General features: G+C 46.2%; 1 protein-coding gene across 1 annotated transcript in view; it reads right to left on the reverse strand.

Annotated features, from left to right (window-relative positions):
- LOC106556496 (merlin) overlaps positions 1–13,683 on the reverse strand; it is a 43,128-nt gene that overhangs the window by 981 nt on the left and 28,464 nt on the right. Inside the window, 5 exon segments of the mRNA XM_087703483.1 lie at positions 94–253; positions 2,118–2,245; positions 7,035–7,140; positions 8,777–8,994; positions 9,877–9,999. Coding sequence (XP_087559609.1) covers positions 94–253; positions 2,118–2,245; positions 7,035–7,140; positions 8,777–8,994; positions 9,877–9,999 — 735 coding nt within the window.

The following is a 13,683-nucleotide window of genomic DNA, read 5'->3' on the forward strand; positions in this document are numbered from 1 at the left end:
AAGGAGGCCAACCCTGTGGGATCTCACCGGCCGTTGGGAGGAGTGTGGCAGTACGGTGATTGGGCATTTCGAAAGAGCCAGGTGAGCCGTTACCTTCTTAATGGTGTTGTGCTTGCTATTCCCCCGTTCGTGGTTCTCGCTGTGCAGGATGTCCATGGTGGTCTCTCTCTCCTTCAGCTTCAGAGCTTCGATCTCGGTCTTCAGCTCATTCAGCTGCTCCTGGAGATGCTTGCTCTTCTCCATGTATTCCACCCTGGGCAGAGGGCAAAGGAACCGCCGTGAAGTGATTTTTGCAGGACTTTGATAAAACTAGGCGGCAGAGGTAGAATCCAAGGGCTGGAAGGGGACCTCTGGAGGTCTCCTAGTCCAACCCCCTGCTCAAGGCAACCGCCTTCTACCATCCCAGTCCAACGGCTGTCCAGTTTATTTTTTAATATTTATTTTGTAAGTCTGTTTTGGGCAATGGCCTTAAAAGCAACGCGGGGTGGGTAAGACCGGAGGGCATCAGCCATGGTCAGCCACAGGGTGTTTTATGTGTGTGTGTGTCTTTACAGGGTTAGTGAAGGTTGGGAGCGGTTCACTCATGTCTCTCACCTGCTGAGAATGAGAGCATTGGAACCAATGATGTGATGGGCAGGAAACTATGATGGGCCCTGGAGATCTTCAGCTCTACCACATACCTGAATGCCAAATTCTAGGATGTGAAATATCAGAACTCACCCCTCCATCCATTCATCATCTATCAATATCTATCATCTTCCTATCATCTGTCTCTCTCTCTCCATCCATCTAATCCAACCATCCATCTTTATATCTAATACATCTATCCATTCATCTTTATATCTTATCCATCTATATCTAATCCATCAGCTATCCATCTATTTAATCCATCCATCCATCATCTATCAGTATCTATCATCTTCCTATCATCTCTCTCTCTCTCCATCCATCTAATCCAACCATCCATCTTTATATCTAATCCATCTATCTATATCTAATCCATCTATCCATCTATCTTTATATCTTATCCATCTATATCTAATCCATCAGCTATCCATCTATTTAATCCATCCATCCATCATCTATCAGTATCTATCATCTCCCTATCATCTCTCTCCATCCATCCATCTAATCCAACCATCCATCTTCACATCTAATCCATCTATCTTTATATCTTATCCATCTATATCTTATCCATCTATTTAATCCATCCATCCATCATCTATCAGTATCTATCATCTTCCTATCTATCTATCTATCTATCTATCTATCTATCTATCTATCTATCTATCTATATATATATATATATCCATCCATCCATCCTTCCATCCATCTTTCTTTGTATCTAATCCATCTATCCATCTAATCATTTTATATCTCATCCATCCATCCATCCATCCAGCTATCTAATCCTTCCATCATCTATCAATATCTATCATCTACCTATCATCCCCCTCTCTCTCCATCCAGCCTTCCATCCATTTATCTAATCCATCCCTCTATCTTTATATCTAATCCATCTATCCATATCTATCTATCTATCTATCTATCTATCTATCTATCTATCTATCTATCTATCTATCTATTCCATCTATTCCATCTATCCATCCATCTTTATATCTAATCCATCCATCTATCTATCTATCTATCTATCTATCTATCTATCTATCTATCTATCTATCTATCTATCTATCTATCTATCTATCTACCTACCTACCTACCTACCTACCTACCTATCCATCTATCTATTCCATCTTCCATCTTTATATCTAATTCATCTATCCATCTCTAGATCTAATCCATCCATCCATCTAATCCATCTATCCATCCATCATCTATGTATCATTTATCATCTCTCTCTCTCTGTCTGCCTCATGGTAATCCCATGCATTGCAGTAGTCCAAACACCAGATGACCCGGGCGTGAGTGACTGAGCAGAGGGACAAACGATCCGAGAAAGCCAATAATTCGAAGCTAACATCAAAATCAAGAGGCGGGATTCGTCACGCAGCTGCTCTGCAAATCTTTGGCTTTTCAACTTCCCGCACACTCTCTGAACACGGGTGGAAACCTTCCTGCATCCTTCCCACCTGGGACGAAGTAATAAGAGGACTCACTTCTCCTTCTCGATCTCCATGGACAGCCTCTTCATGTCGTTATCCTTGAAGTCGAAGGAGAGGCTTTCGCTAATTACGCCAAACGCTGACATGTCAGCCGGTAAGGCGGTTGTGCTGGCGTTCATCGGCTGCTGAGGACAAAAGACGAGATTAATCACCATAGGGGGCAAATATCTGTAGCTCGGGTGTAGGAGGCAGAGGCCAAAGGGTTGGGGCCGGCGGGTGGGTGGGGCTACATTCAGTGTATAAGACGCACCCAAATTTTCACCTTCTTTTAGGTGCGTCTTATACTTCGAAAAATACGGTAGTTTCCATCAAGAAGACAAGTTTATTTTTTTTAAAAGCAACATGGAAGCATTTCCAACTGGCAAAGAAGGACAGGTGGGTGGGGCTACATTCAGTGTATAAGACGCACCCAAATTTTCACCCTCTTTTAGGTGCGTCTTATACTTCGAAAAATACGGTAGTTTCCATCAAGAAGACAAGTTTATTTTTTTTAAAAGCAACATGGAAGCATTTCCAACTGGCAAAGAAGGACAGGTGGGTGGGGCTACATTCAGTGTATAAGACGCACCCAAATTTTCACCTTCTTTTAGTTGCGTCTTATACTCCGAAAAATACGGTAGTTTCCATCAAGAAGACAAGTTTATTTTTTTTAAAAGCAACATGGAAGCATTTCCAACTGGCAAAGGACAGATGTGCTGTCTAAGTACCCTGTACTTAGAACAAAGGCCAAAATTTCCCTGACAGCTTGGACAAAGGAGGACTTGTTACGGCAGGCAAAGCTGCTTTTGGAAGCCAAGGGAACGCGCCCGGCCAATTTGTCGCACAAGGGGAAGATCGCACGTCAGCTGCTGGCTCACACCCCCTTTGGAGAAAGTGGCTGGCTCACCTATTGGGGGGGGGGGAGAGCAATTTGCTCCCCGCGGCTGGCCCTGTGAACGGCGCATCCGGGCTTGCTCTGTGAAAGCTGCTAAGAAGCTGCGACTCAGAGCGGGGGTGTCAAACTCGGTTTCATTGAGGGCCACATCAGGGTTGTGTTTGGCCTGGGTGGGCGTGGCCAGCTCCACTTGTATTGGGGGCAAATGTGGGGGCCAAGTGCTAAGGCAGGACGTCTCTCAGACCCTCCCTCACATTATAATCTCCTTCCTTCCTTCCCTATTTTCCTTCTCTTCTTTTCCCTTCTCCTTTCTTCTTCCTTCCCCTCGTTCCTTCTTTTTCCTTCCTTCTCTTCTTTTTCTTTCCTTCTCCTTTCTTCTTCCTTCCCCTCTTTCCTTCTTCCTTCCTTCTCTTCTTTTCCCTTCTCCTTTCTTCTTCCTTCCCCTTTTTCCTTCTCCCTTCCCCTCTTTCCTTCTTCCTTCCTTCTCTTCTTTTTCTTTCCTTCTCCTTTCTTCTTCCTTCCCCTCATTCCTTTTTTCCTTCCTTCTCTTCTTTTTTCTTCTCCTTTCTTCTTTCTTCCCCTCTTTCCTTCTTCTTTCCTTCTCTTCTTTTCCCTTCTCCTTTCTTCTTCCTTCCCCTCTTTCCTTCTTCCTTCCTCTTTCCTTCTTCCTTCCTTCTCTTCTTTTCCCTTCTCCTTTCTTCTTCCTTCCCTTTTCTTCTTTTTCCTTCTTTTCTTTTCCCTTCTCCTTTCTTCTTCCTTCCCTTTTCTTCTTTTTCCTTCTCCTTTCTTCTTCCTTCCCCTCTTTCCTTCTTTTTCCTTCTCTTCTTTTTCTTTCCTTCTCCTTTCTTCTTCCTTGCCCTCTTTCCTTCCTTGCCCTCTTCCCCTCTTTTTCCTTTTTATTCCATCTTTCTTTTTCTCCTTTCCTGTCCCTCCTTGCGTGCTCAAATGCAAAAGGGAAAAAACCCGTTTCTCCTTTTGTTTTGCTTTTAGTTTCTTTTGCTAGCTCTCTGCCAGCTAAAATGGAGCTGTGGGGGGGGGGAGGAATCTGGAAGCGGGGAAAAACCCATTAAATTCCAGCCACTTTGGGCCCGGCTTGTTTAAACGTTTGCTCAGGGTGATGCAGCACGGAGGACGAATGGTAAGAGCAGGAGGGGCTGGGAAACAGCTGTAAAAGTGCTTACAGAGGTTATTTAACCAAGAGAGATCTCCCCGCACCTCCCCATAACAGGAGTTGATAAATGGCTCCTCAAAATCTTGATTAAATGGAGGGCAAGCGAGGGGCAAAGGGCGTGTAGCATTTGATGGCTCCTGATTGAAGTGAGCTTGATCCCCCATTTGAAAAACTCTTCCGCCTTTCGATCAGGAAGACTTAGCTGGGGTTTGGGGTTGTTTTTTTTTGTCACTGTCAGACACATCTTCGTATCGGCAACACCCATCGTCGGAAATCAGCCTTCAGGATGAACGTGTCCACCCGGAGAAGATGAAATGGGGAAATGGAGGACAATCTTAAGGGGGTCACCAAGCTCCCAAGACAGACAGACAGACAGGATCAACAGATGGATAGATGGATGAATAGATGGACAGAGAGACTGAGATGATCAACAGACGGATGGACAGATGGATAGACAGAGATGGATGGATGGATGGATGGATGGACAGAGAGATACATAGATAGATGATGTAGATGATAGATAGAGAGAAATAGATGTATGATATAGATGGTAGGTAGGTAGGTAGGTAGACAGAGAGACAAATAGATGGATGATATAGATTAGACAGATAGACAAAGATAAATATAGATGGATAATATAGATGATACATAGATATGGATGGATGGATGGATGGATGGAGATAGATAGATAGATAGATAGACAGACAGACAGACAGACAGACAAAGATAAATATAGATGGATAATATAGATGATAGATATGGATGGATGGATGGATGGATGAATGGAGATAGATAGACAGACAGACAGACAAACAGACAGACAGAGATAAATATAGATGGATAATCTAGATGATAGATAGATATGGATGGATGGATGGATGGATGGAGATGATAGATAGATAGATAGATAGATAGATAGATAGATAGATAGATAGATAGATAGATAGATAGATATGGAGATAGAAAGACAGATAGGCAAGCAGACAGACAGAGATAAATATAGATGGATGATAGATAGACAGACAGACAGACAGACAGACAAAGATAAATATAGATGGATAATATAGATGACAAATATGGATGGATGGATGGATGGATGGAGATAGATAGACAGACAGACAGACAGACAGAGATAAATATAGATGGATAATCTAGATGATAGATATGGATGGATGGATGGATGGATGGATGGATGGATGGAGATAGATAGATAGATAGATAGATAGATAGATAGATAGATAGATAGATAGATAGATAGATAGGAAGATAGGTAGGTAGACAGGCAGGCAGGCAGGCAGGCAGACAGACAGACAGACAAATAGATAGATGATATAGATGGTAGATAAATAATATGATAGATGATAGATAAACAGAAAGACAGACAGAGATAAATATAGATGGATGATAGATAGATAGATGATAGATAGACAGACAGACAGACAGATAAATAGATGGATGATATAGATGGTAGATAAAGGATATGATAGATGGAGATAGAGAGTTAGAGAGGGAGGGGTTAAGGTTAGAGTTTGGGAAGGACTTGACAGGTAGACAAAAATGCCAAATCCAGTCTAAACATCTGGCGGACAGTGCAAAGAACCACAATAATAAGAAAGCAAAGGAAGTGCCAATGGGAATAGGCATCTGGGATGCAATCCCCAAACCTCTGGAGCCCCCTTTGAACACCATCGGCACTGACAAAATCCCCATCGGTCAATTGTGAAAGGCCGCTTCCCTCGGCACCGCTTACATTCTGCCACAATATCCACAACCGCCCTTCAAACCATCCCCACCTGCCTCTCCCAGGTTGGTGGGGAGGAATCGGCGGGTGGATAAAAATGGCCAAATCCAGTCTAAACCTCTGGAGGCAAGAGCGATTCTGAATGAATCAATGAATAAATAAATACCTTTCTTTAACAAGCTTTTCCAGATTTTTTTTAAAAACTTTGTTTACATGTTCTCGGCCCAGGAATTCCACCCTGGGAAGCTCTCCCTCTCCTGCCAGCAGTTACCAAAGAACATTAATTTTACGGCACTCTTACTGTTTTTCATTTTCTTAATTTTATTTTACCCTCCTTCCCTTTTTGCACTCATCTTTCCTCTCCTACTCAGATGAGATGTTCTTTTATGAGAGAACGCAGTCCCTGGGCGATCGCACTCTGGCTGTTTAAAGCGAGACCCGGAATGATTCATGCGCCAGAACAAAACGGAGAGTGAGAATTGCAAAAGGCAGCACGAAACCGTTCCACAACGAGGGACTCTCCGAGCTAATAAAATACAATACTTTTCAAGACGGGAAACTGGGGTGTTTGGGAGTCTTTTTTTGCTCCTCTTTAAAGTCCGTTGCTGTTCTGAGCTAGGCTTCTTGAGACAGTAAAAAGCACACGCTTAGTCCCCAAAAAACCTCTCTTTTTATTTCAACAGCTGTGGGTTCATTCACAGCCTGTAATGAGTCACAAATAGTTTGTGAAGAGTCTAACAGAGGTCTGCCAAAGTCTTTCGCGATAAGTCTGATAAGCACCCACCTTTATCGAAACGCTGCCAGAGAAGCAGTATATAAGTCTACCGTAAGTGTTATTGTTATTTAAGATGGGTGGACTTTAACTCCCAGGATTTCTTAGCCAACATAGCCAACATGGTCACTGCTAAGAATTTTGGGGAACTAAAAGTCCACTCATCTCAAACAGTGTTTCTCACGCTTGGGAACTTTAAAGTAGCTGGCTGGGGAATTCTGGGAATTGGAAGTCCACCCATCTTAAAGTAGCCAAGGTTGGGAAACACTGATCCGGAGGCTTATCCATAAGACTGAAAAGTCTGTGGAGTCCTCAATAGGAAAATAAAATGCAGTAATTCAGAATTTCCTTACGGTGTAGGATGACTTGCTGGTGATTTCTAGAAGTTTCTGCTTGGCTCTCCTTTCAGAGTCACGAGATTCTTGCAGGTCGTTCTTCAGCTGATCGGCCTCCTTTGCCCTGCAGGCCGTCAAGAAGAGAAGAATCCACAGTCAGACCCAAACCAGTGTTTATCCTCCCCAAAAAGACGAAAGGGGGGCAAGGCGTCAACCCTCCGAAGGCTAAATGATGTCCACGTCCTATCAATATCATAAAAAAAGCCAGCAAAGGGGGAGTATTGTTTTCTCTGGTAGCTGATTTTGAAAAGTACCGTATTTTTCAGAGTACAAGACGCTCCAAAGTATAAGGCACACCCCGCTTTTGGGGAGGAAAACAAGAAGAAAAATCTGCCTCTGCTTCCCAGCAATTTGCCTCCTTGCAGCAAACAGCCAACAGCCCGTTTCAGTTTCAGCACAGCCTGATTAGCACAAGGGGGAAAAAATCTGCCTCTGCTTCCCAGCAATTTGCCTCCTTGCAGCAAACAGCAAACAGCTCATTTCAATTTCAGCACAGCCTGATTAGCACAAGGGGAAAAAAATCTGCCTCTGCTTCCCAGCAATTTGCCTCCTTGCAGCAAACAGCAAACAGCTCATTTCAATTTCAGCACAGCCTGATTAGCACAAGGGGGAAAAAATCTGCCTCTGCTTCCCAGCAATTTGCCTCCTTGCAGCAAACAGAAAACAGCTCATTTCAATTTCAGCACAGGCTGATTAGCACAAGGGGAAAAAAATCTGCCTCTGCTTCCCAGCAATTTGCCTCCTTGCAGCAAGCAGCAAACAGCAAACAGCCCGTTTCAGTTTCAGCACAGCCTGATTAGCACAAGGGGGGAAAAATCTGGCTCTGCCTCCCAGCAATTTCCCTTGCCTTGCAGCAAACAGCCCGTTTCAGTTTCAGTTTCAACACAGCCTGATTAGCACAAGCAGCTGATTGTTGGTTGGATCAGCTGTTTCAGGCTGCAGGGATTGCCATAGCCTATTGCCGCCTCAGAACACCCCATTTTTGGCCTCCGCATGCCCTGTTTTCGGCCTCCGGGCGCCTCATTTTCCGCCTGTTCTGGGAGGCGGGGATCAGAATGGGTGGAAAATGGGGCACACGGAGGCAGAAAACAGGCCGCGCAGATGTCAAAAACAAGATGCGGAGGCCAAAAACGGGCACGGAGGCGGCAATAGGCAATGGCAATCCCTGCAACCTGAAACATTACAAACAACACTTCGTGATAGGCATGGATACTAACTAAGCAATACTATATAAATGCTACATGCTGGCTGGGGAATTCTGGGAGTTGAAATTCCACGTGTTTTCAAGCTGCCAAGGCTGAGAAATACTGCTCTAAGGAAACGGGGTAGATTGTGCCATCCCTGAAGTTAAACAGACCAGTAAGTATCCCCTACATAAGAAGCCCATGGGGGCATATCAGGGAGGTTAAACCAGGGGTCAGCAACCTTAAACACTGAAAGAGCCACAAAAGTCCTAACTGGAAGTCCCCCGTTCAATTTCGGAGCTGACCGGAAGCCCAGTTCCCCCACCATAGAGTCTCTTCCTAGCACGGCGTCCTTTTTCCTCTACCTGTCCTAACTGAAAGCCCTATCAATTGTGGTTTCGACTGGTGACAGGGAGCCGCAGCAGAGGGATGAAAGAGCCACATGCGGCTCCAGAGCTGCAGGTTGCTGATCCCTGGGTTAAACCAAGCAGATCCAAGCTCCTCCTAGGGTACCACCTTCGTTCAGACTCCTCCGCCATTTTCAGCGCCAGCATCTCAGCCTCCAACACCTTTTGTTCCATCAACCGCTTCTCTTCCTCCGTCCGTATCGCCGTGGCTTTAATCCGTTGCATTTCCTGCTCCGCCTCAGCGGCCTTTTGCGCCAGGAGCTTGGCTTCCTCTTCGGTGATCTGAGCTTTTTCAGCTAGCAAGTCGGCGGTTTCCTCCGATCTCATCTGGGCGAGAAGGATGGAGAATTAAGACACAGTTTAAATGGACGTTTGGATGAACCCCAAAGCTGGGGAACCGTGAATGGGTTCCAAAGGTTTAGCAGATTGATACTCTGTTTTCCCTCAAAATAAGACTCAACTGGGAAATAACCCCCAGCGTGATGCTTATAATATGAGCCCCACTCCAAAAATAAGACCCAGCCAACCAGATGGATGCGTTCAGTACCGTATTTCCCCAAAAATAAGACCTAAACCAGTGATGGCCAACATTTTGGCACTGAGTGCCCACATTGGAATGCATGTCCATATGCGCAGGAGTGCCAAAACCCCAAAAACCAGCTGGCCGGTGTGCATGCATACATCGGCCACCTGGTGTTTCCGGCATGCGCATGCACACCAGCCACTGGTCTTCACATGTGCAGAAGCACTGGAAACTCGGCATGCGCATGTCTGGTTTTTTGGTCTGAAAATGGCTTGAAAACAGCCCCCCAAACGGCCTGTTTTGGGGGCATTTTTTGGGGTATTTTCAGGCCATTTTCCAGCGCTCCAGGACCCGCGAATACCAGCCGGCGATGGCATGTGTGCCCATAGAGAGGGCTCTATGTGCCACCTCGGGCACGCATGCCACAGGTTCGCCATCACTGACTTAAATGGAAAATAAGCCTTAATGCAACTTTTCGAGCAAAAATTAAGGCCCGGTCTTATTTTGGGGGGAAACACGGTAGTTCTGGACTTACAACAGTTCATTTACGGACCGTTCGATGTTACAACAGTGATGGAGCCTCAGATGAGCAATGCACCTCCACCAACTATCCTGGATGAAACATTCCTTCCACCGAGAGGCACTCGTGTTCTTTCTACCTGTAGAAGAGCATCTGAAGGACCTACCAGAGCTTCATTCGCCATGGTGGCCTCCTCTTTCAACTGCAGAAGTCTCCTCTCCAGCTCATCCCTCGTGCGCTCAGCCTCCTCTCTCATCTGTTTCTCTCGGGCTAAACGCTGGCGCTCCATCTAGGAGGAAGCAAGCGATAGGGTGGGGAAAGAAGAATTTTAAAAAATGGCTACCTCTTTTGCTTCCACAGGGGAAGCATTTCTCCGTAATAGCAGCAACTTTTTTGATGACTGCATTTTTCGGAGTATAAGACGCTCCGAAGTATAAGACTCACCTAGATTTTGAGGAGGAAAACAAGGGAAAAATATCTGCCTCTGCTTCTCAGAAATTTGCCTCCTTGCAGTAAACAGTACCGATGATATACACCGTTTGTAGTGTTATATTTCAGACTACACTTGTACAGATGCTGTTAAAATTGATGTACTTTCTGGGAGTATAGTTATTCTAAAAGAATAGCACTTTTTAAAACAATCGCACTGGGCCTCTTCAGATCAAGCATTTATTTAGAGCCAAGGTGGCGCAGTGGTTAAATGCAGCACTGCAGGCTACTGCTAGATCAGCAGTTCAGCGGTTCAAATCTCACCGGCTCAGGGTTGACTCAGCCTTCCATCCTTCCGAGGTGGGTAAAATGAGGACCCAGATTGTTGGGGGCAATATGCTGACTCTCTGTAAACCGCTTAGAGTGGGCTGAAAGCCCTATGAAGCGGTATATAAGTCTACTGCTATTGCTAAGTCTACTGCTATTTTAAAAAGCTTCTTCATTTTGTCGTTGTCTAGAACAATAATAAAGCAGCCTTTAAAAAAATAAGTCTAATAATTTGAACATTCTATAGGCATTTATAGTTGTTGACTTACCTCCTTGCAGTAAACAGCCTGATTAGCACAAGGGAAAAAAATCTGCCTCCCAGCAATTTGCCATGTGGAGCAAACAGCAAGTTTCACTTTCAATTTCTCCCGATCGTCAGTTGTTTCAGGCTGCAGGGATTACTATAGTTTATCGAAGCCTCCGCAAGCCCCCGTTTGCTGCAAAGAGGTAAATGGCTGGGAGGCAGAGGCCAAAGGGTTGGGGCCGGTAGGTGAGTGGGGCTACATTCAGTGTATAAGACGCATCCACATTTTCACCCTCTTTTAGGGGAAGAAAAGGTGCGTCTTATACTCCGAAAAATACGGTATTTTTGTTAAAAGAGTTAAAATTGCAGGGCGTCCAATGTTTTCAAGAATTTGAGAGGCCTTCTTCCTTCTTTGCAACATGGCACGAAGAGGGGGAGGATCTCCAGGGGCTTTCCGAGGAGCCAGCCAACAGCGCCGTTGCCAAATTCATTCGTTCCCAAAGCTTTTGTTCTGCTTCCTATCGACAGAAAACAGGCTTCCTTCTTCTCAAAGACCATTGGCCGAGTTCTTTGGCGAATAATTTGCTCCTCGCGAAACCCACCTTAAGTTCAAGGGAGGTTTGAAAGCATCTCAAGAGCTTTGTCTCGGGTGTCCTTGCCAGCCTGGCAACCTGGGCTCAAGATGAGCACACTCCTCCTTCCAAGGTCCAATCTGAGTCGATCGCAGGGATCAAGAGATTTAATCTTCCCAGCTTTCGGACTGGTGCTGAAGCCCATCCTCATTCTCTCTCTCCCTCTCCAGCATGTCTGCACTGAGTTGTTCGGCTCGTAGTATTTATGTGGTGCCTGGTTGTGTTGTGGCTTTTTAATTAGGGTGTTGATGGTCGGCTATTAAGTCATATTAAATCATTCTGGTGAGAGAGAGAATGAGAGAAAGAGAAGCTATCTGAGGATGAGCTCCGGCATGAGTCCAAGAGCTCGGAAGACTAAACCTCTGATCCCAGGGACCGACTCAGATTGGATCCTGGAAGGAGAATTGTGCTCATCTTCAATCAGGTTGCCAGGCTGGCAAAGACACCCGAGACAAGTTATCAAGCTGCTTGCCAACTCGCAAAGCATCCCTGGCCTGCTCCCGGATTGCCCTAGGCAAGGGGGGTGGGACACTGACGAAGCAGCACAGCAGCCACAAACAGCAGCACATTCCAAGCATATCTTTCTCAAGGATGTCTCCCAGGTTACCCGCAGCAGCCGGAGGGGAGCGACCTCTACAGCCCGGGAAAGTGCTCCATTGGAGAATGTGATTTATGACACAAACTGTTGCGGGGGGGGGAGGCGTGGGAACAATGTCATAATTGGGCCGTAAATTATGTGGGGTCAGAGCTGGCTTCGCTTGGGTATGTGCCGACATGTTGCCCCTAATAAATAACCGGATTTTGTTTTCAACCTTGGTTTTTGGGGGCATCCCTTGGAACCCTGGCAGCAAGCCAACTCTGACCCCAGGTAATTTGCGGCTCAATTATGAACCCCGAGGATGCTTTCAAACCTCCCTTGAACTTAAGGTAGGTCTCACGAGGAGCAAATTATTGGCAAGAACCTCGCCCAATGGTCTTTGAGAAGAAGGAAGCCTGCTTCTGTCGATAGGAAGTAGAACAAAAGATTTTCACAACAGGCGTTGAAGGAGTTGAACTCCTACAACAGTTGATCAAAGGGATTGTTTAAACCCAACTCTTCGGCCAGCCTAGCAATTTGAAAGCACGCCCCAAAAAATGGAAGTAGAAAAATAGGAACCACCTTTGGTGGGAAGGGAACAGCGTTCCGTGCGCCTTTGGCGTTGAGTCATGCCGGCCACATGACCACGGAGACATTTTCAGACAGAGCTGGCTCTTCGGCTTTGAAACAGAGATGAGCAGCGCCCCCTAGAGTTGGGAACGACTAGCACATAGGTGCCAGGGGAACCTTTAGAGAGTCGAGGTGGCGCAGTGGGTAGAGTGCAGTACTGCAGGGCACTTCAGCTGACTGCTATCAGCAGTTCAGCGGTTCAAATCTCACCGGCTCAGGGTTGATTCAGCCTTCCATCCTTCTGAGGTGGGTCAAATGATGACCCAGATTGTTGGGGGGCAATATGCTGACTCTGTAAACTGCTTAGAGAGGGCTGAAAGCCCTATGAAGCGGTATATAAGTCTAACTGCTATTGCTATTGCTTTACCTTTATAGCCCAATCAGACCTGCTAGAAGGACCTAACCGGTGCCTGCTGAGTTAGGTTCTCAGGCCAGACGAGTTTAAGGACTTCGCCTAAGGAAATCCAGGATATAAGACTTCTGTAACCTTTTGGGGCATCTCTAAAACCCAATGCGGAGTTCCCCAGCATTTTTGGCTTCGCGGACTGGCCGGAGGCGGGAGGGATGGTTCGTGCAAGCGGCTGGGAAGCGTGTGCAGCTCCGTTTTCGCAAGCAGCATGTGTGCCCGCCTGTGTGCTGTGAGGATACATACGTGCGCGCACTCACTGGCCATTTCCAGGGCCCAGTGGCAAATCTTTCACAGGCGGCTAGTGGACTGCAGCCCACAGCTTGGGGGGACCCCCCTTGACCCAAGAGGCTCTTCTTTTCCCGCTCTCTAGCAGCGCATCCAGAAGTGGCCATCAATATTCCGCTTGTCACCCTACAGATTAGCTGTATGGGTTTCGGCCACGAGGAAAGCTCTCCGCGCATGATTCATACAATCCAATTTGCAGAGATGCACTCCCTGGCTCCCTGCTGCAGACTGCGATGCGCTGCGTCGGCCAGATGGGAGAAAGGAGGCCAAGCCACGCATTAGCATGCAGGCAGCATGCAAGCCGCACATCGGCACACAGTTCGTTATGGTTTAATTAGGAGAGAGGAGGGCACAGCTCCTCCCTCCTCCTCCTCCTCCTTCTCGGTCCCGTTTTCCTGGTAACTGATTCCCTGCCGCTCACACACACACACACACACACA

Source organism: Thamnophis sirtalis, unplaced genomic scaffold, assembly GCF_051295495.1.
Source record: "Thamnophis sirtalis isolate CommonGarterSnake01/CBP01778 unplaced genomic scaffold, rThaSir2_p1.2 scaffold_2, whole genome shotgun sequence".
Classification (NCBI taxonomy): domain Eukaryota; kingdom Metazoa; phylum Chordata; class Lepidosauria; order Squamata; family Natricidae; genus Thamnophis; species Thamnophis sirtalis.